This window comes from Hypomesus transpacificus, chromosome 5 (assembly GCF_021917145.1).
Source record: "Hypomesus transpacificus isolate Combined female chromosome 5, fHypTra1, whole genome shotgun sequence".
Taxonomy (NCBI): domain Eukaryota; kingdom Metazoa; phylum Chordata; class Actinopteri; order Osmeriformes; family Osmeridae; genus Hypomesus; species Hypomesus transpacificus.
In genome coordinates, this window is record NC_061064.1 from 4460041 (window position 1) to 4487308 (window position 27268).

The 27268-nt window shown below is 45.9% G+C and overlaps 6 protein-coding genes across 8 annotated transcripts; 4 read left to right on the forward strand and 2 right to left on the reverse strand.

Moving 5' to 3' along the window:
• The first annotated feature begins 2547 nt into the window (after positions 1–2547).
• On the forward strand, positions 2548–6421 carry LOC124468275 (signal-induced proliferation-associated 1-like protein 3). Its single transcript, XM_047020934.1, has 8 exons — positions 2548–2608; positions 3564–3964; positions 4440–4751; positions 5013–5184; positions 5336–5552; positions 5699–5813; positions 5898–5976; positions 6086–6421. The coding sequence occupies exons 2-8, from the start codon at positions 3612–3614 to the stop codon at positions 6245–6247; spliced, it is 1410 nt and encodes a 469-aa protein (XP_046876890.1). The 5' UTR covers positions 2548–2608; positions 3564–3611; the 3' UTR covers positions 6248–6421.
• A 408-nt stretch (positions 6422–6829) lies between these two features.
• On the reverse strand, positions 6830–11317 carry LOC124468039. The gene is made up of 12 exons (XM_047020599.1): positions 11209–11317; positions 10692–10770; positions 10462–10564; positions 10192–10300; positions 9981–10091; positions 9581–9847; positions 9188–9299; positions 8868–9100; positions 8543–8625; positions 8168–8415; positions 7989–8078; positions 6830–7735 (listed from the first exon to the last, which is right to left on the reverse strand). The coding sequence occupies exons 2-12, from the start codon at positions 10733–10735 to the stop codon at positions 7585–7587; spliced, it is 1551 nt and encodes a 516-aa protein (XP_046876555.1). The 5' UTR covers positions 10736–10770; positions 11209–11317; the 3' UTR covers positions 6830–7584.
• Positions 11318–11832: 515 nt separating this feature from the next.
• qpctlb (glutaminyl-peptide cyclotransferase-like b) lies at positions 11833–14961 on the forward strand. Its single transcript, XM_047020682.1, has 8 exons — positions 11833–11921; positions 12108–12387; positions 12487–12633; positions 12826–13128; positions 13558–13719; positions 13805–13904; positions 14086–14202; positions 14397–14961. The coding sequence occupies exons 2-8, from the start codon at positions 12154–12156 to the stop codon at positions 14504–14506; spliced, it is 1173 nt and encodes a 390-aa protein (XP_046876638.1). The 5' UTR covers positions 11833–11921; positions 12108–12153; the 3' UTR covers positions 14507–14961.
• A 973-nt stretch (positions 14962–15934) lies between these two features.
• sdhaf1 (succinate dehydrogenase complex assembly factor 1) lies at positions 15935–16483 on the forward strand. The gene has a single exon (XM_047020541.1). It carries the CDS (start codon positions 16054–16056, stop codon positions 16297–16299), a length of 246 nt encoding a protein of 81 aa, XP_046876497.1. The 5' UTR covers positions 15935–16053; the 3' UTR covers positions 16300–16483.
• Positions 16484–16652: 169 nt separating this feature from the next.
• kcnk12l (potassium channel, subfamily K, member 12 like) lies at positions 16653–22597 on the forward strand. 3 transcript variants are annotated; one of them, XM_047020860.1, is made up of 5 exons: positions 16668–16886; positions 17142–17273; positions 17432–18859; positions 19111–19961; positions 20323–22597. In XM_047020860.1, exons 4-5 carry the CDS (start codon positions 19583–19585, stop codon positions 21336–21338), a joined length of 1395 nt encoding a protein of 464 aa, XP_046876816.1. In that variant the 5' UTR covers positions 16668–16886; positions 17142–17273; positions 17432–18859; positions 19111–19582; the 3' UTR covers positions 21339–22597. The 3 variants fall into 3 exon arrangements, with proteins under 3 accessions (XP_046876817.1, XP_046876816.1, XP_046876815.1); XM_047020859.1 differs by having other exon boundaries at positions 17432–18794; XM_047020861.1 differs by having other exon boundaries at positions 16653–16886; positions 17468–19961.
• A 14-nt stretch (positions 22598–22611) lies between these two features.
• On the reverse strand, positions 22612–27244 carry ppm1nb (protein phosphatase, Mg2+/Mn2+ dependent, 1Nb (putative)). Its single transcript, XM_047020863.1, has 6 exons — positions 26317–27244; positions 25463–26034; positions 24126–24243; positions 23775–23889; positions 23523–23586; positions 22612–23403 (listed from the first exon to the last, which is right to left on the reverse strand). Exons 1-5 carry the CDS (start codon positions 26708–26710, stop codon positions 23538–23540), a joined length of 1248 nt encoding a protein of 415 aa, XP_046876819.1. The 5' UTR covers positions 26711–27244; the 3' UTR covers positions 22612–23403; positions 23523–23537.
• Positions 27245–27268: the final 24 nt, after the last annotated feature.

Here is a 27268-nt window from a genome sequence, read left to right on the forward strand (position 1 = left end):
GGAGACCCAGAAGGGGACAGTAGTCGAGACAGCAGACTGGCTCCGCAGGGTTCCTCTCCCTCTCAACATCCACCCCTCCAGACAGGGAGAGCAGCAGCAGGTTATGGTGGGGAGAGATGGCACACACCCAGCCAGGAAGCAGGCGGGAGAGCAGTGGGGTGAAACAACAGCTCACTCTGCTGTTTAGGATCAGCCTCACCCCTTCTGTGTCCAGCCTGACCGACCACACGCTAAACTGTTTGTCGGTGCCATAGCAGCACAGAACAGGGACAAGCCCTGGGAGGCTGCTGCTCTGGGTTATGGCTCCCGCGTGTGCTTGATCAACCTGGCAGTGCAGCTCACCCGGGGACAGCAATTGCAGCTTCCCACTGCGGTGGCCGCTGAACACCAGGCAGCTGACCCCAGGCCACCCCGCCCCGTCGACCTGCACTCCCTCTACGCACATCACCCTGTCGTCGTAGTCCGTGGAGGTGCAGATGAGGTGCTTCGCTGAACAGGGACTCTGAGACGTGTCCAGCACGAGGACCTCCGATGCCCCGTAGGCAACAAATAGCTCCTCCCTGCTGGGGTTGTAAGCAAAGCCCAGGGCGTTTTCTAGGTGTGCGAGGGGCCAGGACAGCATCAGCAGCTGCCCGCTGACTGGGCACATGAGTGTTGCCACTCCGTAATCAGTCACCGATAGCAACCGGGCCCTTTCGCGTCCACACTCCACCCTCTGGATCGTCTGCAAGTCACAGCCAGTGTCGGTGTAGAGGCGGTACAGGCTGCGCAGCTGCCAGACGACCATGGACGAGGGAGACTGACACAGGAGGCAGTCCTTCCCCAGTAGTAGCAGGCTCAGAACCCCTCCAGGCTCATCCACATACAGTTGAAACAGCAGGTCTCCCACAGAGCTCCACTCTTTCACCCAGCCGCCCGTGCAGGCCGTCAGAAAGCTGCCGGTGTTCAGGCGCAGTAGCAGGGAGCTCACGGGGTGGGTGTGGGCCCGGAACTCATGCAGCAGCCCGGCGATGTCCCTGCTCCATATCTGCACGTAGCCGCAAGCGCCCCCCGTGTAGATGTACCTCTGCACCCTGTCGGTGGCGATGCACCGCAGTTGGCCTCGGCTGCAGCCCTTGAACTGCAGCAGCTCCCTCTGGCCCGTGTGTTCGAATGCCTTGATGCGGTTGCTGCAGAGGGCGTAGACGGAAGAGGTCTGGGGCTCGGTCACCAGGGCCCCCACCAGGGTGTTCCTGTTCAGGGAGCAACAGTTCCAGTCCAGCACCCTCACCAGCCCCAGAGGAATGTCCGGGGAGATCCTGAAGCCCCAGAAGGCAATGAGGCCCATGCTGCCAGTCAGCAGCTGGTTGGTCTCCGGGCAGAAGTGCATGCAGATCACGATGGCAGGACAGGACGCTTGGTAAAGCACCCTGATCTTCTGGGTGATGTCAGTGAAGACCCTCAGACACATGTCATTGCAGGCCCCCACCAGTACACGCTGGGTTGGAACAAACACGAGGTGCTCGACTCTGTACTTCTTCTCCATGGGAACACTCAGGTAGTGCCTCAACTGGCCCTTCCCATTGTCTGCCCACATGTCCATCTACAGACAGAAAGGGAGGTTCAGAGAAGATTCCACCCAGAGGGTAGCGAAATACAAGTCTTCAGTGTCACCACTCTGCGTGTCTGATTTCTGGGTTTCTATCAATTCCCTAGGGCTACATACCTTGCTCCTAATCAGGGCGTGTCCCCATTGGAAGCCAACCACAGTTGTGCCGCTGCTGCCTGAGAAAACAGTCACACTCTGAAGGTAGTTGGGGGCGCAGGTGTAGTGGAACTGTGTGCTTGGAGAGGCATCCAAGTAGGTTGGAGCTTCTTGTTCCTCATCTACACAAGTCTCGATGGACTTGGTTTGGACCTTCTGATTCTCATTTTCCTGTAGAATAAAAGTATAATTTAATCACACACTCAAGCAGACTATAGTAACTATTAGTGAAAATATATTATAACAATATACCTGTATTGTTTGTTTCAGCTGTGGTAAAAATGTTGTCCAGTCTGGTATAATTCGTCTTATGGGTCCCATGTTTACAGAAAATAAAACCGTTTTATACAGGAGCAACAAGACAGTTCATCTTCTCTGAAGTGTTCCTTTGAATTACACTTTTATAAATGTAATTGAACAATCGAATATTGGTGACGAACAACGATGGAACGCTATTGTTGTTTATTGAACGACACCATTCTTTATATGGAAAAAAAGGCTGGGATCAAAATAAAAAACGTATTCAGGCTTTTTATTTGCAGAATCAATACAACAAATAATAGAAAGTAGACATTACCCTACTTTAAATAATATATATATGTATATATATATATATAGAATCCCGAAACTATTGGTCCGGCGATGCCAGGCTGAGTTTGAATATTTCGTTCATTTGAATGAATACGGGCTTCTGCGTATATCCAGTTTTCGAGTCAGATGAGTTATTCACCATTCAGCGCGCACACAAACAAACTCGAGCGCGCGCAGACACACAAGTCAGCTAATTGTAGAGGCATTGAGGCAGAGCACTGTGTCATTCCTGAACTTATGTGTGATAAGGAGGGTTAATGTTGACTTGTATTGGTAAGTAGTGGTGTGTATTTGCAGAATGGTATGCAGAGCATGTGCAGTAAAATATGAGAATATTGAGGTCTCTTGTCTTTTCAGCAATAATTAATGTACTTTTGAGGATGTAAATGGAGACTCAATCATTTGTATCACCCCTCTATCCCAGTTATGATTTGTGCTTGGAGTTGTATGAAAAATTTTGATTTTGTATTTAGCAGCACTACTACTAACGATTATTAGTATATTCTTTTTTCATTGTCATGTAGGTGATTTGTGATTTGTGTTTAGAGTTTTACGGAAATTTAGAATTGACATTTATATTGGCAACAGTTAATTTGAAAAAATACTTTCGCTCATGCTTGCTTTGTGGACGCATGCTTCCTCCTACCAGGTACCAAGGTGATATTTTACAAATTAATAGTTTTAGTCTGATTTTAACAAATCAATTGCTGGTTCAGCACAATGCAGCTTGGTGTTGACAAGGAGAGCACTGACTGCACACAGGCGCTCAGAGTGAACAAACCCTCCTCTATTCTACATGGCGTATAGCCTGTCTCTGTTCTAGACTAGTCAGGGACAGTTGACCCTCTCACATGGAGCCATCAGAGTAGCTGAACTCTACTTTGTGACAAGATAACTAGACTGCACAAGGTTACAGCTGGATGTGCCTGGTTTTCCAACATACACAATTACTGTGTTAGACACACCCAACATTCTTGTCTTTTTTGGTTTATCACTCTCTCTCTGGCTGTGTCACATTGTCATGATGCTCTGGGGAACGTGCCAGTTATCTATTTACCAATCTCTCTCTTTCTCTCTCTCTCTCTCTCTCTCTCTCTTTCTCTCTCTCTCTCTCTCTCTCTCTCTCTCTCTCTCTCTCTCTCTCTCTCTCTCTCTCTCTCTCTCTCTCTCTCTCTCTCTCTCTCTCTCTCTCTCTCTCTCTCTCTCTCTCTCTCTCTCTCTCTCTCAGGTCAAGGTGTTGTTTTGTCTCCCCTCCTACAGGGAAACATTCCATATCATGGCCTCCTCTCGTCCCACTCAGGAGGGTTGGTTCCTTGAGAAGGGTGTTGACCATGGACTTGACTCAATCTTTTTTAGTAACCGGGCTTTTGTCAATCCTGCTGTCCATGTCCCCAGTGGAGCTCAACAACAGGACACATCTCACTATGCCTGTCCCAGAACCCCCCCTAGATCCCTGCATAGCTGGGGCACGTACAGCCCCCCTCCTCAGAGATCCGGCCTAAACCCTAGAGACCCCAACCCTGGAGATGTGAGTTCAGCTGGAGCCGTCCCTGTCAAGCCTCCGAGGCCGGGTTACCATGCTCACACCCTGCCCTTGCCCCGAAGGGGGCTGGCTGTCTTTCGACCTTGGTGAGTGAGATCTAGGAGAGAGGGAGGGGGGAGAGAGAGGGGGAGAGAAAGGGATTGAATGAATGTGTGGATAACATGATGTGTTGTGTGTGAAGATTCCGGGTCAGCTGAGAGTCAGGGGCTCCCACGGGGGGAGGAGGGGGAGGGGTTTAGTGGGAATGTGGGACACTCTCCTCTGGAACTCTGTGTGACAAACACAAACACAATGGGTGGGGCTTTGTGGAACCAGTAAGGACCATAGCTAATTGGGTTAATACTTGGGTAAGTCTCAATGGACTTTACATGTCATAGAAGGTGGATCCTGACTGCATGCAATGTATGATTTTGTGTGCCTGCTCTGTGTGTGGACGTCTTTGGTGTTTGCCTGTCTGTGCTTTTATGTGTTTGCTTGTAGTGTGTGTTTGTTTGTGCTGAGTGTATTTGTGTTTGTGCCATACCTGTGGCTCTGCTATGTGTGTGTTTGTTTTGTCTGCAGGGTCCACAGTTTTCCTCAGGGATATAACACCTCCAATGTGGACAAACCTCGCATGCTCAGGGCCACCATCACTTCAAGCTCCTCTGCTTCAAGCCAGGGCAGTCGGAACCAGACTCTTCAGATCCCCAAAGACCAGGACCTGGACGAGGGTCAGCCTAGAGAAAACCACCAGGATCCATCCACCCAGAACCAGACCAGCCCACAGCCTGTCCACCCCAAGACGATTCCTGTGTTGCAGTCCAGAGACAAGACCAGGAGAGACAGCAAAACCACTGAGACCGACAACCACTCTGTCAGCAACAGCATCAAAAGGTTCAGTGTCTCTATGAATTTAAGAATTTATTGTAAAAGTAAGAACAGTGTATTGTCTAGTTTGATTATTTGTTAATATCCATGTTTTCTGCCACAGTATGGTGTGGTATTATGGTTAGAGAGAGTAACTTTTGAGTGTAAAGCTGGAGTTTATATGGGAATTAATTCCGTCATGACAGATTGAGCTGACTACTATGTTGGATTAAGTTGAGCATAAGCAGGACCGATGCATCTAAGGGATTTTGCGGAATTTCTTGGCAGGCAGGTGGACATGACCTCCCAGAATGTATTTGGTCAGCCCAGGCTCCAAGCCTCTTTGCGAGAGCCCCTCTCTCCTCAGCAGAGCCACAAGAGCAACCTGGAGGAGGAGCTGAGGAGACTCATCATTCTGGACACACCAGATAACTCAAGTGGCGACCCTGAGAGTAACACAGTGAGCTATTGTTCTCCAACAGTTATGCTTCAAAGTTGATGAAAAGTAACATTTTTCAATTCAGCTGGAGTTTGCACAATCAAGGGCCTATTTTTACTCACATTTAATTGGCTTTCGTTTCTGCCTCAACCTCTTCTAATCGTACGGTCAGAGCCTTCGAAGCCCATCCATTGGGAACAGTCTAGGCAGTGGCACACTGGACTCCAGCCTAGCCTGCTCCCCCGTGTCTGACTGCCCTGAGCTGGACAACCTGTCTGCCTCTGACCTCTCCCTGATAGCGGACTGGGAACCTGAACTTCTGCCCCAGCCAGACCCAGCCTGGGGCCTAGAGTGGAGCAACCTGGTCAATGCTGCCAAAGCCTGTGATAGTAAGGAAGTGTTTTCTTGTGTGTGTGTGTGTGTGAGTGTGTGTGTGTGTGTTTGTTTGGTGTGTCCATGTCTTTTGCTGAAACGGAATATCAACATGAATTTTGATACCTTAGTTTTATGTTGTGTTTCTTATTTATTGCTAAAGTGCGGAGGAATATAAACCAGCTGTCTCACAACAAGCCTCATACACATGGATCATTGGATAATACTGCCTCCTGCTTGTCCAATCACTGCCCTCCTCACCACAGAAACCTGGGAAGGTACTGTATCCATAGCCTCTCTCTCCCTCACACACGCACACATTTGAAATAATTGTATCTTAACACGTTCATCTTATCCTGTAGGGAGGTTTCCAGTGATCTCTCCAAACGACTCCACTACCTTGAGGCACTACTGAGACACTTGGAAAGCAACCTGGAAAAGGTGAGGAAAAAACCTGGATCAATGTTCCATAACTACATTTACCTGACTCTCCTGTCTCCCATTCCCCCTAAACTGTGATTAACTGCCATCTTGCTCTCTGGTCTGTTAGGAGAGGCAGGACAAGATGGCCCTTCTGGAGGAGGTGACTGTTCTGCGGGATACCAACCAGCGTCTGTGGGAGGAGTCTCTCGCAGCCAATGAGCAGCTCCGGAAGCTTACCCTGTTGTTCAATGTGGCACCGGGTACACTGACCCAAACAGACAGGAAGTAATGAAGAGACGGTTTCAAGCATGGACAAAGTGGACCCAGGTCTGCTGGGGTTTAAAAGCTGAGGAAAAGCTGCAGTTCAGGCTTCTGCTACTTCTCAATATCACACACAGTTTGATCACAATGATGAACCTTTTGGTGGTTTTTATGGTTGTTTGTCATGTTTTCTATTTTAATTGCTGTATTTTAATTTGTGGTGTGCATTTTGTTGTGAAGCACTTTGTGATTTTTATCTGAGTGAGATGCTAGACAAATACATTTTACTTACTCACTAACCTGCAAATGAGTCGTCTGCTCTCTGAGCTGATGAATGGCTTCTATAAACCTTAAATATAAAACTACAGTGGAAACATTTCATATTTCTGTTCTTTTCCGCTATTCTTTAAATGGTTATCTTATCTTTTTCTGATTTTATTAAATGTTAGGTATTACGTAAATGACATATTTTCCTGTCTTTCTGTCACAGATATACAGTTGGACCTAAACCTTCTGTACAAGTTGGAGGTCTTTGCTTGAATCAATATGTGATCGATTTTTCAGACTTTGTGGCAACAAATTTAACTTTATTTTCAAAACAAACGTCACATACAGTATAAGATAATAAAAAGTTATAGTAATATAATATAATAACACAATTAACACACATTTCACAATTGGTTTAACTTTAAAAACATGTTGCACTCAGTTCCTGCCTACAGGACAGCGAAGGTATAAATGTTAAATATACTGTAAATGTACTGTAAGAACATGTATAAATAGACAATACATTTGACTTTCAGTCAATGGTGTAAGTTGTTATGCTATAAACGGTGTACTTCCTTTAGTGTTTTGCATTATAAAATACAGACATTAATTACAAACCCAGATAGCAAATAAAAAACAGGCTTGGCATTGTAACCAACAAAACCTACAGAAAAATTGCATTTAATGATAACTTATCATTAAAGATATCTATCAAAGATTTGAACATTAGAGGAACTATATTTAGAAAAACAACTGCAACCTTTAAAAATGTGTTGTTAGTTTATGTGTGCTGAATCTTCTGCAGAGTAAGGTTGATTAATGTCTTCACAAAGAACTCATAATTAACTATGTGGCTCATGAATAAACCAGTGTCGTTGATTTGAATATGCCCATAATAAATATAAACTTCCAGTGCAGGATGCATATGGTCATAAACACATGGTCTTTTGGATACCACTGCAAAATGCACTCATGCCCAGCAACAAGTATGGTACTGAAGTGTCATCATCGCTGACATAAAGTCGCTTTCATATCGGTGAGTGTTTTGGTCCTTTATAACACGTGCTGTGGCCTGAGTGTGTGTGTGTGGAGAATGATCTAGATCCCTCCCCTGGTAGCGGCACACAGGTCTCTGTGAGCCAGCAGCATGTGGAGGGGACTGGGCACACAGCCCTCCTCCTCCTCCTCCTCCATACCCTCGATCCTTACGTTGCGGTTCTGCTGGCGGCTGAACGTGCGAGCTTTCAGACTGAAGGGAAGAGAGAGAGAGAGAGAGAGAGAGAGAGAGAGAGAGAGAGAGAGAACACAGATCAGAACCGAACTCCCACTTATATTCCTCCATCAGACACCTACAGTGATATACAAACGTGCGGTAAAGGCTGCAGGTAATCAAGGACTAGAAATGCAGTTCTAACCGCATTACAGTTGTTGATGGCAAGGAAACTCCTTCCTACAACTCATCCAGTAGCATGTGACTCCTGTTCACTTATGGTGATACTGACCAGTATACTCTCTTCTCCTGCTTGGGCATCATGTGCCACAAGCTGGCCAGCTCCTTGGTGACCACGGTGGAGGGGGTTCCAGGATGGGAGCTGTCACCGAACACAGCAGGCATGTTAGCGTACACACACAGAGGTGGGTTCCTCTCTGGCTGGAGGTCAGAGGGCAAAAGGTCACTCACCGGAGGTAAGTCTTCCTGTTGACGCGACAGAACATGATGAAGCCATTGACGCATTTCTTCTTCAGATTTGGAGGGGCGCGCTGAGGCCCCCTGGTGGCTGCCTTGGCTCTGCGGCGGCGGCGGCGTCCTTTGCTTGTCTTCTTCGTGGGGCCTTGGAGCTTGGGGGTCCAGGTGGCGTCCCCCTCCTCCCCCTCGCTCTGGGACTCCAACCACGCTTCAGGAGGCACGACAGCTTCTTCCTCCTCTACCTAGGGGGCGGCAGCGACTGCGTGACCATGCTGAGCTGACACCTAACACACTGCATACATGTGTAATAGGCAGTGCGTGCAGTAACATGCTGGTAGATTGATCTTGATGTTGGATAATGGGCCTTACCGAGTCAATGGGGTCATGGCGTGGGCGGATGGATACTCGAGTGTGGCTGGTTTTGGGGGTGACCCAAACATCCTCAAATAGGGCTGCGAATAGATTCAGCAGTTTGTTTTTCGAGAGTTTGGCCCACGTCCCAAAACACCGGTGCTGGTGTTGATGATACAGCGTTAACCTATGTGGTCTAAAATGCACCATTCTGAGCTTTATGTACTAAATTCACACTAAACAGCCTCCCGTCAGATGATCTACTGTAACCCTGAACTGCAACACCACATCAGAGGGCCAGATGTTGGCTGTGAGAGAGCGCTGGTGTGTGTGTGTGTGTTACCCTGGAGTTCCTCTTGGCCCTCTGGCAGCAGGCAGTGGTTGAGGCCCCGGGCTGGGGAGGTGAGGAGGGAGGGGCTGAGGTTCAGACAGTCCCCCGCTCCTAAGAGAGGGAGCAGGGGGAACAGTGGGGGGGGCTGCCTGGACATGGCAGCGGGGCTGAGGAGGGGGAACCTTCGCACTCCCACAGGCACAACTACTCCGAACATGCGGTCCTTCACAAGGAGCGATCCTGGCCTGGAAACACACACACACACACTCTCATAAGGATGGACAACACACACACACACACACATGTACAACTGTCTTGTGTATGAAACTCACCCTGTTGGGGGCGTGTCGAAGACCACGCTGCCTGGGCTGCTCTCACTGACAGTGAGATCCTGACACACTGAGCAGTCCCCTCCCAGTGGAGACCAGAGCACAGCACTGTTCCCTAAAAGACAAAACCATTGATTTTGGAAAGAGATCGCCTACACACAGACACAGCTATAGCTAAACAGCTAAATGTAGGATCCCTTCAGGCCCACCTGTAACAGACGCGGTCTTGCAAGCTCCGTCAGAGGCATACGGGCAACTGTCCGCTCCGACCAGGAGTCGAACCTACCACCTCTGACTTCCCAAGCGCCACAACTACCAACTACGCCAACGAAAAGCTAGCAATTCATCGACGCGGGTGGCCTGTTACATACTTGAGGAGTGAGTTTCACCACACACCGGCTGCACACGCACCTTCCAGAGGCGTGGGCAAGGGAAGAGTCTCACTGAGGCTGAAGGCTGAATCCATGGAGCTCGGAACAGAGTCGCTGTCACCCACAGACCACTGCTCATAGCTGCTGCTGGGCTGGAGGTCTGACCAATCAGAGAACATGCTCCACATGGGAGGAGACTGCCCATCATCCTCATAGGTGTAGGATCTACTTCCACTGGCACTCCTCTCTCTCTTCTGTCTTTTTCTCTCATCCTGAACCTCCAACTTGATTTCTGTAAGGGGCAAAAATATGAGGGTTTTTTGCGGGCAAACCTGGACCTGTGGTCACACTCGCAGATTTCTTTTGTTTTCAGATCATCTAACAACGGTCTAGGAAAGTCGGGGGGAGGGGAACCAGAGTCCTACCTGTGGACTTCTTCCGGGCACGGCTACAGAGATATTTGCGCTTTGCCCTCAGAGTTTGTGGAGGGCTGCAGGGCTCTGAGGGGGTATTCTCTTCGCTTTCGGACCCTGAACCTAGATGGACACACATATGGACTAAACAACTAGAAGCGTAAACATCTCAGAGTAAATCACCAGTCCAGTAGATGGGCGAGACATGATTGTTTTGATGTACCTGTGCCCGGCTCCTGGGGGACGCAGTGGGGAGGCAGACAACTCTGAAGGTTCTGGATCTTATCGTGAAGGAAGTCAAAGTAGCGTAGCATGTTGATCAGTGTATCTTTCTAAAGAGGGGAAGGGAAGAGGTGACCAACTGGAAACACAGATTGCACATTTAATGTTACTGCATCACTACTTACTAGTTACTAAGTAGGTTAATACCAATTCAAATGTGTACCAAAATACATATATACACATTAAAATACATCAAAACATGAAACTAGACCTTTGTAAGAGCTCTGCCACGTCTGGGTTCAGTCATAGGCAGCAGACCAGCCACCTCTTTCAGACTGTTGCTCCAGCACGTGCTCCAATCAAGTTTTGTCTTTCTGTGGGGCATAATCCAAATACGGAACAGTATAAATCATAGTATTGTACAAATACTGCTGCACATCTGTTTTTCTTTCATTAGTTTGACACACACGTTATGTCACAACTTCTTCAACGCCAGTTTACCTTCTCCTCCGAGTTGTCTCTCTGGCCTTGGGTCCAGGTGCCATTACTCAAATCTCCCGCAAGGAGGCGTCACAAATATCTGCAGAATGGACAAATATATAAATAAATAAAAATAAGGCCCTCTCGAATCGAATCTAAAGTAGATCAGGCTAGCTAGCGCCCTTTATTTGAACGGGATGGCAAACAGTAGTACAAACGTCCCTCCTCTTCACCTGATCCTACTCTATGTGCAATTATTTTGTTGGTTGACCAGTATTTTTTCCATTTAAAATACAATTGTAGCTAGGCTGGCTTTAATCATACTTAGTCCACTGGCTAGCTTGTATAGGCCTACAAAGAAAGTTAGAGGCGAGTTTGACGAACCTAGTAAGCTATCTAACTAGCTAGCGAGTAGCTACCTACAGTGCAGTAGAGTACTTGGTAAAATAGAGCAATAGGGACCATTACAATAAAAGTAGCTACAGATATTGTTCGGTAGGTGTATTATTAGTAAGATTATGCTCACGTAGTTCCTTACCTATGGGGGAAGTTATAGCAGTTTAAATTAACTAGGTTAGCTTGAATTCCTCTTGTATCAAGGACAATGACTTTAGACAACTGGCCGATCCCCAAAAATATTTTTTTTATGGAAACCCCGACCAATCTCCTGTAAGCACGAGTTTTGAATGGATAAAATTGAGCGTTCTATTGAAAGATCATTGGACACCAACGTAACTACAGGGTTGCATGGCGGAAATGTTTCGAAATATACATTTACAAATTCTAAAATATATAATAGCTTATATAATAGCTTATAAGCTATTATATATTGTGTATATATTGTGTATTTGAATGTGTATTGTTGTAACACGTGCACGTATTGTTTATATTTACTGATATTTTACTGTTGTGTGTTCTCTAATTACCACTCCTCGGGTCTTTACTCATTTTGTGTAATTATTTAAAATAATCTAACGAGAAAAACTAAAAATATTTAAATTAAGGATAGCTAGCTGTCAGTCTCTTAACACGCAGCACGCGCATTTTCGCCAGTCATCAATGCAAGACAATTCTGTGCTGTAGCCTACAGTAGCTCAGCTCCTATCTCCGGCACATTTCAGTAGGTTTGCGTTTCGATAGGAAGGCTATTCTGAAGAGACAGCTGGGTGATTTAGGCAGACCGGGAGATCAACAATTATAGGCTACGGCACATTCCATATTTCAGCATGACGGTGCGCTTGCTCGATTCAGGTAGTTAAAAGCAACAACTCAATACGATTATTGTGGTATTTTTATTTGAAATATGAATCGAATTGAATTTTGCCAATTGAATGGACTGTTCATATTTTATTTCTAGTTTCATACGCAGGCAAAGGGCGTCCAGTCGTTTTGTGACATGAATCCCCCACTCTCTCTGTGTGTTGCCCACACACACAGCATTTAGGGCATGGAGGTCTACGATGTATGAAAGCGCTGCAAGAAGATGTTGAGTACCGTTCGAAGGAACAGACCAGCGGGAGGCTGTCAATGCAGCGTGGGACGCTGTAACGGGCTCCGGATGTCCCGTGTTCGACTGCTTCTCATCTGTTTATGCGGGATGCTGGCCATGGCTCTAGCCCTTGGGGTTTCCCTCTCATCGTTTGAACAGAGCGACGATGATCTTATTCATGGTGACGACAGTATACATTTTCGTGAGCCAGACCTTTTAAGGGACAAGGTAAGTGGTTGAGAAGATGTTTAAATATAGGAAAATTCAAAACTAGGCCGAATTATGATTAAAACCTACTTACATGCTGCTTCTTATCTTCCAACGCAGTTGAGTCATAAACCCAGTAGACCCACCATCGCCCAAGTCAAGCGGCTGGTGGCTCTGGTGAAAGGAGGAAGGCTGTGGTATTTTCATCTGAGACCAATGTTGGTTGAGAGATTGCCAGGCACTAAAGGCAGCCGCATGGTGCGAGAGGTAAAAAGGCCTTTATTTCAATATAGGCACCTTAGTTTCCCAAGTGTACTTCACATATAATCACAGATAATAATGACAGCACCATAATAAGTGACATTTAACCTATGTCTATTTATTTCGGTGTTTCATAGAGTTGGTATTACTGGTATGGTTATTGCAGTGTTATTATGCTATTTTACTGTCTGCTTTCAGCACATCTATTCCCATCTGGAGTCGCTCTCAGCCGGTTGGTCATTGGAGATTGACACTTTCAACTCACCCACCCCGAAGGGACCAATCAACTTCTCCAACGTGCTGGCAGTTCTGGACCCCTCAGCCCCTCGCCGCCTGCTGCTGGCCTGCCACTATGACTCCAAAGACATCCCTGCCAACTCGAAAACCCCCGACGGTCCTCTCAGGAGATTTCTAGGGGCCAGTGACGCTGCTGTTCCGTGTGCTATGATACTGGAGATGGTCACCGCTCTGGATATACACCTCAGAGGGCTTAAACAACAGGTAAGACGTATTCTTGTCCGTTGGGAATGTGAGCAAACTTTGAAGGCTGCAAAGAAAGTGATGACTGTCCAGATCCTCTAAAGTTCCTGTCTGCAGCAGGATATCGGATGTCAGTTTTGCAGAAAGCTGCGGGAAAACTGATGACTGGGTGAAGTTTCACAGTGTCCACTGCCTGGCCTGCTGAAGTGTCTACCTTTCTTCAGGGTTGTCAGTCTATTCATAGAAAATCTGACCCAAGGTCACAGATGATTAATGTATTCTTATTTGATAATGAACACTAAGGGATTAGTCTCAAATATTACGAATACTTACTCATATTCTGGCTGGACTACACCATATCATCACCAGCTCTAGAATATTGTTGAGACAGAATGGTTTACAGACTCAAGAAATGTCCATTCTTCCGTTTTGTGTTTCTGTTTGCTAAAGATGTCACAGGTGACCTTGCAGTTGGTGTTCTTTGATGGGGAGGAGGCGTTTGGGGAGTGGACCCCGGCAGACTCTCTTTACGGCTCACGTTACCTCGCTGACCAAATGTCCCGCAACCCACACCCATCTGGAGCTAAAGACGCCAACCTCCTACAGGCCCTGGTAAGGGTTAGATGATGAGAGGCTTGCATCTTTCTACCCTTTCTGAGCCTCATGATGGGTGCTAAATTGTCATTCTAATTCTCAGGATCTATTTATTCTGTTCAATCTCATTGGTGCCCCGGACCCAACGTTCATCAGCCATTTCGACGACACAGTCCGCTGGTTTGATCGACTCATATTTATTGGTACGAAGACCCTCCAGACCTTCCTGCTCTTCTAGCATTTGCGTTTAATAGGCGGAATGTCACTGAAATCGTAGACCATGGCTCATGTGGAAAATACCTTTCTCCCTTTTCTGTTCCTGTCTCTGGTGGTCCCCCTCCCTCGTGCCTGCTCTCTGATGCGATGCGATGTCGCTACTGACAGAGAAGAAGCTCCACAAGCTGGGTTTACTGGCCTCCCACCCCAGAGAGCAGAGCTACTTCAGGAAGGACATTCAGATGGGTCCGGTCGACGACGACCACCTGCCCTTTCTGAAAAAGGGTAAGGGAGCACTACATGTATACCAGTCCATATAACCATGGATAGGTTAGACATGGGAAGCAGAGTTAGATTTAAGAACCTGTTCTTTCCCCTTGATTATCCTGAGTGCCCTCTGGCTTCCACTCTGTCTCATTAGTCTACTCCCCTCTTCCCTGTCTCGTTACCCTTTCCACGTCCACCTTCCATGCCTGCAGGTGTTCCCGTGCTGCATATGATCGCAACGCCCTTCCCTTCCTTTCTGCACACTCTGGAGGACACAACGCAGCACATCCATTCTGCGACTGTGGAGAACTCATCAAGGTAGTGGTGGTGTTCCTGGCTGAATACCTGGGGCTCTGATCCATTAGGAATAATGTCCAAGGACTGTTTAGAACTTATGTTATATTCATTCCAATTGGTTTGGTATAGATCAGAAACATTCTCAAACAACAGCTACTGTAATGTTATTTATATGGTTAAACCATACCAGTAAGTATGTGGTGTTAAAGTGCGAACTGTAACATGATGTTGAAGACGTTCAAGATAATGATGTATGTAGTTGGTGAAAATACTTTAAATTATGTAATATCCCTTTTCCAACCACTCAGACTTTAAAATAGAAAACACATTGAGTGTAACCAAATGTATTGATGTCAGTGCATCTATTAGTGCACATATAAAGTAAAGATAATGCATTTTATCTTAGTGCCAATCTCTTATGAAAGAGTCCTAGAAACTCCAATCAACTTAAAACCTTAGCCCTATACTTAGTAAATAGAGTGGATTACTGGCTAAAGTTACTGCTAATTAAAATGCAATTTATATTCTACTGTACATCATAGCTTCTAACGGTGATACATATGCTTTGACATAAGAAGGTCTGCAACACAGATAGCCTAAGGGTCAACACTTCATTCAGATACTACAAATCGAATTCAATCCATTGACTGACTGCTTTGCTAATGAGTGAAATAACAATTTCGCACGTCCATATAAGGTATACTGTACTGTACCTTAAGCCTATTGAATTGCACTTACTAAGCTGGTATCTACTGTAATGTTTATATTACTGTGCATTGGTTTTATGCAAAGTTAACGGTGGCTGTGCAAAATATATTTTGTTAAATAAAGATGACCTGCCAACCGAATAGGTTTGATCTATTGTTTTTCGGTGCAGGGATTGGCACCGTTTCATATTCGTGTAAGTAAAACAGCCAAGTCACTAGAGGGCAGTGTAACCCCGTTGTAACAGAGTCGTTGTCTTTAGCTTTCGCAACAACAAACATGTTCACTGAGGTCGAGCAGCAGTGGTGCTAGAAGAGGATAAAAAATATATAATTGACAAAGTCCCCCCTAGAATTTATGAGTGAAAGATCCTCTACGTATATCAGCCTTCCAGGATAACTGAACCATCTTTCTAGGTTGACATTGAGTGGTACAGGGTAAGTAGCGAATGCTTAGGTTAGCTAGCTAACTTAAACTTCAAACACAGAGCTAGCAGATACCTTGAAAGCTGTTGCAATATGTACCAGTTACATTTATTCATTTAGCAGACGCTTTTCACCTATGTGAACTTACAAATAGGCCTAGGGCATTTGAGATATTTGTATAATCTAAATGAGTAGCTTAGGAAAAACAGGCGATTTTCATTACATGATCATCTAAGGTTATTATAATAACCTTAATTATTCTGTTGATAAGCCTCCAATGTCATCTAACATGCAAATTAATTTTACCCATTTTCTTAGGTGGCTCTTGCACTGATGCTTGACTTTTGACAGACGTCAGTAGATTCCTCCCCCAGACCAAATCTCTGGTTGGTGCTTCTCTAACATCGGCAGCAGCCATTCTCAGACCCCAGTGCCTGACACTATGGTTCGTCACAGTAAACTGCAGAAGCAGGTGTTGTCTCTTTACCGACAGTTCCTCCGAGCTGGCCAGGACAAGCCAGGCTTCTTACCCAGAATACGGGATGAATTTCGAGAAAACTCCCGCCTCAAAAAGACTGATGTCATGCACATCGAATACCTTTACAGGCGTGGGGAACGGCAGCTGGAACAACTGAAAGATGTGAACACAAAGCAGCTAGGCACTTTCTCCAAATCAAGAGAGAGCTGACCGATATATTTATTTTACTCTCTATGATACGTCTATATTGTTTGTAAGCAATTGTCAGTGCTGTATAAATTAATGATGACTTGTGAAGAGTAGTTGGGGTAGAGCATATTGGATGCTCTTATCGTTCAGATACACTTTGTCAAACTTAAATTGCATTAATTTTCACAATAAACATGAAATATGATTACTGTGTTAATGAATATCCTGTCATATTATTTGTAATAATTTAACGCATCCTAGAGGTCATTCTTTTTGGAATACCCTTCTCCTAGCAATGTGTAAATTGCATCCTGTTACCGCATTAACCAGTAGGTGGCAGTAGGGAGTAAAATGACTTCAACGTAAACCAGAATACACAAAGAAGAAAATGTAAACAGGAAGTTGGTCTTCAAGGGGTGTGGTGCATTATTGGCTGGCAAGATTGTCGCGTTAACGTTGTTCTGGATTATTGTAATTAGCTACCTATATTTATAGTGTGCTACCAATTACAAAGTTAGCAACGTTACCTAGTAAAACAGTTAATTACGAATATGTCAACGCCAACCAGCTCAGGGGGTGAAATGTCAAATTCGCAGTTAGTTCAACAGGTAAACAATTGCGGCTTCAGTAGAGGTGGTTTTCAACCTCTAGAAATTACATTTACATTAAACGCTATTCATTTAGCAAATGCTTTTTCCAAATTACATGAGAATAGTTCTATGATAATTTAACTGGTTAGCTAGTTGAAGCTGTTAAAATACATCAGGGCTTTTAGTCTAGCTGGACTAAGATGGGCCTAGTGTTAAATCGTACACCTCTTACGTTGGTCCTCATATCTGTCCTCGTTCTTTTTAATTTCTCAGTTGGCTTTTCTGGGTTGGCTCCGTTCTGACGACGAAAAGGATAAGGGGTTTTTGACGGCTGTCACAGGTATTCAGGTGGCACGAGAGCTCATGAACCGTATTACTGGACAAGGGAAAGTGGATGCCTATAAGGTTTGTGTATTTTAAAATGGACAAGATGGGATGCACGTGATCCTATGTTTACATATTGCCACACAGTAATTAGTTTGAATTTGATTATTTAATATACGTTTTTTATATTAGTTAATATACAGTAAAAGTCTAGACTCACAGTTTTTCCCTTCACACAGGGAGAATGTATCCAAAGCATTGTTGACTTTTTGCAGAAGAATCCAAATGCTTCACAGCAGGAAATCAACACAGAAGTGGAAAAGCATGTGCTGATATTTGCTGCTCGAGTACAAGCTTTTCAATCTTCCCCACTACTCTGAGACTGTGTCTTAGCAGTCTGTCTCTTCCTGTCTGTGTCGGGTATATTTGTGTTTTTTTCTGTGTCATTATTTTTGTGTGTATATGTCTACAGTGCCTTCTGAAAATGTCAGCACTGTCTGTTGGCCACAAAGAGACCAACTGGGTTACATAATCCCATCACATTTCCACTGTATGTTTTAATTGAAAATAATCATGCTTTTAAATATATGTCCATTTTATCCTTCCTTATAATTCCATGCCACTGTGAATTGTCAGTTGTATCATAATAACCATGTCACTGTGTTGACTCTTATTATTCTTTAATTATATGTAAAATAAAAGATGCTTAAATGAAGAGGTTAAATAAAAAAAAATGCAAAATGTAACAAAACTCTTCATATTCACTGTATATAGGAAATACAAAAAATAAATTATGATTAAAATATAGCATGTCAGATGATAGGAAAAACATGATTCACGCAGATAGCGTCCGAGGATATGTTCCAGGTGTTACTAAAGCAAGTGTCATTACGTTGACATATGTGGTCTCTTTCTTCTACACCTGGGCACTTATTCCTGCAGAAAACAGAATCCAAAAAAGGAGGAGGCCCTGGCCTCTCCCTCACCCTACATCCAAGATTAAAGGAAGGGACAGACACAGACAACAATCAGGGTGAACAAAGCAGATCCACCCACTCTGTCTACAGAGCAGATGAGACAAAACTTTCCAATAGCAGTGTACAACTTACTATATTTGATTTAATCATGAACCGGCTTACAGGTGGCATTAAAAATATGTTAATGGTCAATGAAAGCATGGCAAAAACAACAACCCGTTGTTTGATTACAGCATAATATATTGAAAATGAAGAAAGTCAGAAGGAAACTAAAGTGAACATTGATTAGGCTGGAGGACCGCTCCTAAAATCAAGAAATGATTACACCAATCAAGGTGGCCAATGTGGCTCTCTCTTTTTCTCTCTCTTTTTCTCTCTAACTCTCTCTCTGTGTCTCTCTCTCCCTCTCTCTCTCTTCTCAATCGTTCTCTCTATTATCTATCGCTCCCCCCGCACACACAAACATATACCGTCCGGAGGATTGTGTTTAATGAATATATGATGTCAACATTGAGTCATAGTGCCGTTCACTTTTCAACAAAAAATATGAATCCCCAAGTCTTACTTGATCACTTCTTACCGTGCAAGCAGTCTACTCTCAAAAGAACGTGGAACTCGACGCACGGTGAGTTGTCTTACAAAATTGCGGATGTAAGGATTCTGATTCTTTTAAACGAAAAGTATTACGTCGTAAGTAAAATCGAGTTTAAATTTGCTTTATTTTAAAGACAACAATCGTTTTTTAATATTAGTCAATTTGAGTTATTAGTTCTGTTACTATGATGCATAATCCAAAATCGTAAATAATTTTAAAACGGTCGAATCAATTTACTGTTTATACTGCTTTACTATTTAGGCACGTTAAAGAATATTGTTTAACATCTACTAGGAGTTTTTTGGAGTCTATGTTTATGCATCTTCATTGGTCTAATTTATTTCAGGTCAGAAAATAGACCAACTTATATTAAGAATATAAATTGGTCAGAATATTAAGAATGCTGAACAATTTGTTGGAGGACGGAAAATTCCAGAGCAGTTGTATGGCTATTCAGCTGAATGGACATCAATTCACTGTGAAAGGCTCAGTGGTACCAACCCATAATACCCTCCGGTCCAGATATTCTGGCTCTTCCCTACCAGCCTATAGGACTACTCCTTGTGTGTATGGAACTATCCTTGTCTTATTCTGTCAACCTGGACACTTCCTGGACGCTTTTTACATTTACATTTAGTCATTTACATTTAGTCATTTTTCTTATATCATAGAAAGGCATTTGGACAAACCTGCAGCTCTGTGATTTAAGCTTCCAACGAATATCTTTATACGTATTGTAGTCAGTGCATTATGTGTTGTTGGTGGCTTGCTGTGTGTAGTGTATTAACAGGGAACAAACAGATCGGTGTGGGAGGTGCATGTTAGTGCAGTGGTGTTTCTCTGCTGGGCCAACCACAGTTATGGCTCGTAGGCGCGGTGGCTGCTGCTCTCGGCTGCCACTAAACGAGGACAATGCACGTTTCTGTCTCCTGGCTGGGCTCATCCTGTTCTACCTGATGTGTGGAGCGGCCATCTTCTCCGCTCTGGAGCGCCCCTCCGAGCTGCTCGCCCACCTTCTCTGGGACCAACAGCTGGCCAACTTCACGCGGCACCACAGGGTGAGCAGGAAAGACCTCCACATGCTGCTGCGTCAGTATGAAGAGGCCAACGGGGCAGGCATTAGAGTGGACGCACTCCGGCCCAGATGGGACTTCTCCGGAGCCTTCTACTTTGTAGGCACAGTGGTCTCCACAATCGGTGAGCTGGGCAACTGCTCTTTCTTCTCTCCCCCCCCCCCTGTAGACTGTAACAGGTTGAGAACGTGTGGTTTTAGGTTTGTCTCTGGCAGAAGAGGATGTTTTAGGAGGATCAGAGTATTCAGAGTAGTGAGAGAGCATTGAGGCTAAGGTGAGCTTCAGGAGAGTTTGGTGCTGTTTTCCTCCAGTAGGTCTATTCTGAGGCATGAGGTCAATATGTGTCTCACTGTGATACCACTGCAATCTTTACTTGTGACGGAACAAACATCTGTCTTTCTCTTTTTCTTAATTCCCCTCCTCTGTTCTCTTCTCTACTCCAACAATCTTTCAAATTGTATGACACGGTTTTCCCCACCTTCCAGGCTTTGGAATGACGACTCCAGCTACCATAGCTGGTAAAATATTCCTTATCTTCTATGGTCTCATCGGCTGTGCCGCTACCATCCTGTTCTTCAACCTCTTTCTGGAGAGAATCATCACCATGCTCGCCTATATCATGCGCTGGTGTCACGAGCGGCGACTGAGGCGAGCTGGTGTCGGGGGCTCGTCGGGCGGGGAGGAGCCCCACAGTGAGGAGGACAGTCTGGAAGGCTGGAAGCCGTCGGTCTACTACGTGATGCTGATCCTGGGGGTGGCCTCGGTGCTGATCGCCTGCAGCGCCTCCACCCTCTACTGCACCATGGAGGACTGGAGCTACGTGGACTCCCTCTACTTCTGCTTCGTGGCCTTCAGCACCATCGGCTTCGGGGACCTGGTGAGCAGCCAGAGGGAGCGCTACGAGGCCCAGGAAGCCTACCGCCTCGGGAACTGCCTCTTCATCCTCATGGGCGTGTGCTGCATCTACTCGCTCTTCAACGTCATCTCCATCATCATCAAGCAGACGCTGAACTGGATCCTGGCCAAGCTGGCGTGCCCGGGCCACTGCTGCTCCTGCCCGTGTCCCTCGCTGAGGGGCTGCTGGAGGCTGTGCTGCCCCTGCCTCCCTAACAAGCACCCCACCCTCAGGCCCCCGCCCGCCAGGCTCCGCCAGCAGCGGCTCAAACGCAACGCGGTGCAGCCTGCGCCGTCCCACTGCCCGGCGGGCCGGCATCGCTACACGGACGCCTCGGTGGAGACGGTGTGCGACAGCGAGACGGACGCCGGAGCGGGGCCCGACGGGGCCTACGGCGTGGGGCGCCGGCTCTCTGGGGAGATGATCTCGGTGAACGACTTCACGGCCTCTAATAAGGTGTCCCTGGCCCTGCTGCAGAAGCAGCTGTGCGAGACGGCCCACCAGGGCCCACGCCAAAGCCAGGCCCGCCACAACGGCTTCTCCGGAGGGGTGGGCGCCTTCGCAATCATGAACAACCGCCTTCAGGAGACCAGTGTAGACAGGTAGACCCTTCTCCCCCCCCAGCCTGCCTCTGCTCCCGTCTAGCCATGGCGGACAACAAACGCTTTATTTAAATGTAGACATGCACTGAAGAAATGAGTGCACATGACTTTGGAATATCCTTCGGAGATTGTATTCTGGACCTGGATGGTCAATTCCCGTAACTAGCTCATTCTTGATAAATCATGACGAAAACACGTTTTAGCGAACCACAGTAACTTGCTGCCAAAGACCATACATTTACACCAGAGGTACATTCAGAGATTATTGGAGATATACGGCACTTATATTGAAATAGAGGCTTCTGAGTCAGACCCAACTCTGACATGAATTCCAGACATTCATCAATATCACTGAACTCCAGACTATACTTGAATATCCCCATTTTCTTGTGTGGAGATAAGCGTTGGACAGATGCGTGTCATTCAGAGAACATCAGTCTGGAGAGGGGTCTGACACGCTCAAGTGATTGGCTCGTGCAAAAGGCAATCAGACAGTAGAAGATTCTGAGGGCTTCTTGAGAGGAAGGCCTGATTCATGAGAGCACTGCAGATGTCCCCTGGGATCCTTAAAACAGCACAATGGTTGTGCGTTAGGGTCTGTCCACGATCAGCGAATAATAAGAAGTGGCTGTATTCTGTATTTGCATTCTCGGCCCATCTGAAGTCTGCAGGAGCACCTGATGAATATGTATCGCTGTTTGAATGATGTGGCTTAATTACATATCCCTCAGAAGAGTAGTATGGAAGCTGTAAGGACAGCATTCATTATTCTGCAGATGGATCAAGGAGGGACAGTACGTTTTAATGCAGTGTCTCATTGAAGTTCACTGCAATCATGATGAATGTAAGACATCATATTTTAAAAGGTAATGTAGTCTAGTGAGGCTTGGGACAAATGTCCTTATGTTAAAGAGTGCACCAGGGAGTGGGATACAAGCACAGTCAAGAAACCAGCATGTAGAAAAAGACCAGGACAGAGTCTAATCGCATCATGTGTGCAGGTGTGTGTTAATAAGAAAAGCCATTTATCATATGCTAGTTTTTTTATTGCAGTACTATTATTCATATTGTAGTTATTATTAATATGTAGCTGTTATGTGTTGACTCAATGCCTATCAAAGCATCACTTTATACAGAAGTGTCAGGGCACAGAAGACTAGATTGGATGTCTTGCACACACTGAAAACCAGGTTGCAGCTAGAAGAGAGACATCTCCACCTAGTGGATATATTATGAACTAAACTGATTCAAGAATATCATTTCAACTGTTAACAAATTTGAATATTTTAAATAATAACAATGAAAATTGAGTTTGATTGGAATCTGAGTTTGTTTTGTGTGTTATTTTGAAGAATCTACTGAGTGCGCTGTCAGTCAAATAATATTTATTTAGGCTGAAAACAGTAATTACTTTAAACATTAAATAGCTTTACACAGTATATCATTGAAGTACATATTCATGGAAATCTTGTATGATAAACGATAACATTTGACTGAGTCTACTGACTGCTTATGGACTGTTCATGGCTGGTCATGTAACATGTTAAATCTACTGTGAACGAGGTCAGTAAGGCAGCACAGTACAGATCATGCAAACCAGACCAAACAAAGGACTGAGAGAGAGGTTTGGGAACTTATGGATAACAATAATCGCAAAACATCAATCTGAAATACAACCCCAAATATCACATCGTCAATTGTACTTCCATGACCTGTATTTTCCTGAAGTACATTTATAAATCCAATTTTAAAAACATCAGCCATCATGGTTTTATTAATTAAGACTGTAGTTCATAATGAATGATTATGAGGCAGACATTTGGTTGCTGTAACTACTGAGTCATGCTGATGCTGATACATGTCCAGAATCTTACAAAATATCCCCCTTGTAGAAATATATTACATCTGTGGTTTCTTCAGTTTACATTGTACCTGTTACTGTAAGATGTTCTGAATTGATGAGACAAAATAATTCCTTCGACAATTCCTCTTGTGTGATTGGTCAGATTGCCACAAACAGTTTGGTCACACTCCAAAACCAAGATGGGCTTCTCAGGACCACGTACTCCCTAGATGAAATAAGACCGCTGTCAAACCATGGAAGATTCACTATTTGTTTGAAATTCAGATGGTTTCTAGACCATCCGTGATGTAGTTAAACAACAGTTAGATGATGTTGATTACTCACTTTGGGTAGGGAAGGTTAGTGAGCCTCTTTCAGTTGATAATACGCAGAGATAATACAGTTTCTCCTGAAACAAAACCAGGACATTGGTAAGAGAACAAGCAGGTAATAACGTTTCCTGTTATACAAATAAATCCTGTTTCTCTTTTTTCTACATCCATCACATGCCCCTACCACATTGCAATTGATTATTTGTTTCACACACACACGCTCACACACACACGCACGCACACGCACACACTCTTGCCGTCTTACTTGCTCTGCAGGCCTCCTCCTGGTGGTAAACCAGGGATGGCTGTGGACGCCAGCACCGTGAGGACAGACAGCAGATCAGGCTCCTCCCCTCGGCCACTCAGCTCCTCAAAGATCTCTGTAGAAGAGAGAACCCGTGTCAGCGCCCAGATTACAGTAAGTTCTCAGACAGATATAGCTGTTGATGTGGAGACTCTAGTGGATGTGCATCCCACTGCACTTGTTATTTTTAAATGGGATTTGTACTGGATTGCCAGTATGAATACTCTTCAAGCTCGATAGAACGATTACATCACAGCTGTGGTGTTTTGAATGGCTGGGGAGCGTGTGTGTGTGTGTGTGTCATCTCTGCACCTGCCACTTTGGACTCCAGCAGGTCCTCCAGTTCGGCCTCTTGGTGAAGTGCCTCAGCTGACAGCTGGGGGGCGCCAGGGAAGCAGAGCAGCATGATGCTGATGTTGTCCAGACTTCCCTACAAAGGTAAGCATTGTTCTATCATGGTGAGGACATGCTGTTTGCATAAGAGTGCACATGTAACATATAAACAAACATGTTGAACAATAGTTTGATCTTGCACAGCCTTGAATTACACAGCAAAGTGGACAGCAAATCAAATAACCTGCTGGAAATGTTTGTCCCAAAGGACAATAGTAATCATGTCTCTCTTAATCAAAGCTGCGTGCTATTTGTCCATCTCTGGAGTGCTAGTGAAAGGCTTAGTATCTGAAAGGCACAAGAAGGATAATTGGTTCAGGTGGTAAGTAGGGCCCACTGCCCTCCCATTCTCTCTTGTAGACTTCTTTTTCCATGTTGTCATCTCCAGAAGCTCAATCCCTCTGTTTACCAGCTTTAGCCACCGGTGGCTTTGTTTAGGGTCAGGTGTGAATTGTGTTAGTGTTGGCTGTAGTTTGTGAGTCTCTAAAGCTGTGCCTGTGTATGCATGAAGAACAAGTTGCCCAGAGTAAAAGGCTTGGGTAAGCTAAAAAAAAGCTGCTAACTCAAGCGGAAGGCTGACGGCCAAATTAACCTTTGTCTAACGTACACCCTGCTAATCTAAAACCACTTTGGTTGCTCTCCCACAACACGGACAGTTGCCGTTACGCCCAGCTAAACTAGATGCGCCATGAACTGTCGCGGTAAAGCGCGGCCGTGGGTTTGAGAGCGAGAGAAACGGTGACATTTTCAGGTCGTTGGGCAGGTCTAAGCTCGAGGGCTGTTATGCAACATTGAGGCCACGCTAAGACGATGACACGACAACCAAAACCAGAGCAGCTCAATCACCCCGCGTGCACAAGGTTGCCAACTTGTCCCTCTCTGGCCTTCTTGTGGCCTCTGCATTGTATAAAGAGATTATGTGTGTGTGTGTGTGTGTTTTGACCGATGTGGCCAAAAAAAGTCCCTGTTAGAGGTATTGGATGTGTTCCCAATGAATTTTTGCACCAAAAGATTAATCTTGGGGATTATGCTATTACATAATGGAACATTCTAAGGTAAAAGTGTAACTGCAGGCTTTTTTGAAACTGCGTAAAAATTGTAATGTGTGTCTTTGACTCAGGACATATATTTGTCAATCTCAGATTTGTTGTAATTTAGTAAATGTGGTAAATACTTTTTCATGTTCACCAATGCTTCTCTGTTTATATCGTGTATCTCTTTCTCTATTTACCAAGCACATTGTCCCAGTTACCAACCTTATAGAGGCAGAGGTCGATGACTTGTGAGCAGACTTCCCTGAGGTCAGTGCAGACGCACAGCCGACTGCGGATGAAGGCGCACAGCTCCTCGTTGGTGATAGTGTCCCACACCCCGTCGCAGGCCAGCACCAGGAACTCGTCTGCCAGGGACCGCTCCAGCACACACACCTCCGGCTCCGGGGACACCATCTGCTGGGTGGGCTCCCGGTTCTCCGCCCCCTTGTAGTTGAAGTCTCCCAGGGCTCGGGACACGGCCAGGGAGCCGTTGATGCGCTGCAGGGACACAGAGCCGCCGGCGCTCTCGATGCGCTCCCTCTCCAGAGGGCTGAAGGGCTTGTGGTCCTCTGTGGAGAAGCCCACCTGCCCTCTCCGGCACAGCATGGCCCTCGAGTCGCCACAGTTGGCGAAGTAGATGTAGCGCGGCGAGATGAGCGTGGCCACCACGGTGGTGCCGCCGCGCTCCCAGCCCTCGCGCCGGGTCACTGTGTGCAGCTGCTTGTCTGTCTGCAGGAAGCCTTCGATGAGGCCTCCTCTCACCTTCTCGGCATCATCCTCAGGCCCGATGGCTCCTACACAAACAAGCACGCGGGCACACGCATGGAAAAATTACACTAAAAAGACATTACACATTTTCAGAGCATCACCACTAAATATAAGCTACATCAAACACTTGTAAATAATAAGTTATTGCTATTATAAATAATAGCAATAACTTAATAATTCAATCTCAATAGGACAGGATCAATTTAATATATAGAGGTCCAAATTTTCAAGATGTTTCTGATGATGAGAAATGACGATGATGAAAGATGACGTGGCAAGAGGTACAGATCATTCTCAATCAGCGTCACCTGTGGTCAGGATCTGAGTCAGCAGATGTTGGGAGCAGTAATGGGCCACACAGTCGCCCGCATGACCATCAAAGACAGCGAAGAAGCTCCAGTCAGCCATTTGTCCGCCGAGCTGTGGCACACAGTTGTGGAAGTCCTCCATGTTGGCCCTCCAGCCCTGCATGCTGCCCAGGGCGTAGTTAAGACCCCATCTGGAGCAGCCCTCCTCAGTTAGCTTATCCAGAACAGGGCGGTCTAAGTAGGGACTGGGGATCACCTCTTCTGCCTCCCCTTCCGTTGGCTCGGCTCCCCCACGGCCTCCTTTGAAGAAGGAGCTGACCCTCTTCTCTGTCTCCTTCACCAGCTGCCGCACGAAAGCAGGCATCTCCACGTTGCCCTTCCTGGCCGTCCTCATGGCTGCTCTGTGCAGTGGACCAATGGGGATCTTCTTTCTCGTCGAGGGCTTGGCCTGCTGCTGGGAGCTGAGGCCAGCAGGCCCGGGTGCCTGGTGCTGGGCCTGAGCCGTGTTTGCGGAGTCCTGCAGCTCCAGGCCTCAGTGCATGGCTGCCCGGACGGATGCTGTTTGTCTGGCTGATTGATTTTCTCCCTGACGGCTGCGAATCCTTCTCTCCCCGCCCATCTCCGCTCTGTCCTCTCCTCTCCCCAGCCTGTGTTCTCTCAGTGGTTCTTTATCACTCCGCTTCTCATCATTGATCCACGCTAGGTTATTCCCCTCGACTGTAGTCCTGTGATCTCACCGTCTCCCTCTCTTTTTCATAGCTCTTCCCTCTTTCTCCAGCTCTCCCTTAGTCTTGTTATTTTCCCTTCCTTCCATCCAATTGGCTGGCTATTTCTGTGCACCAATCCGTAAGCAGAAAAGCTTGCCCCTGTCATGCGTGCGCTATCACTCTCCCTCCCTCTTGTTCCCTCCCTCCCTCTCTCCCTCCCTCTCCTCCTATCTGCAGCTCTGCTT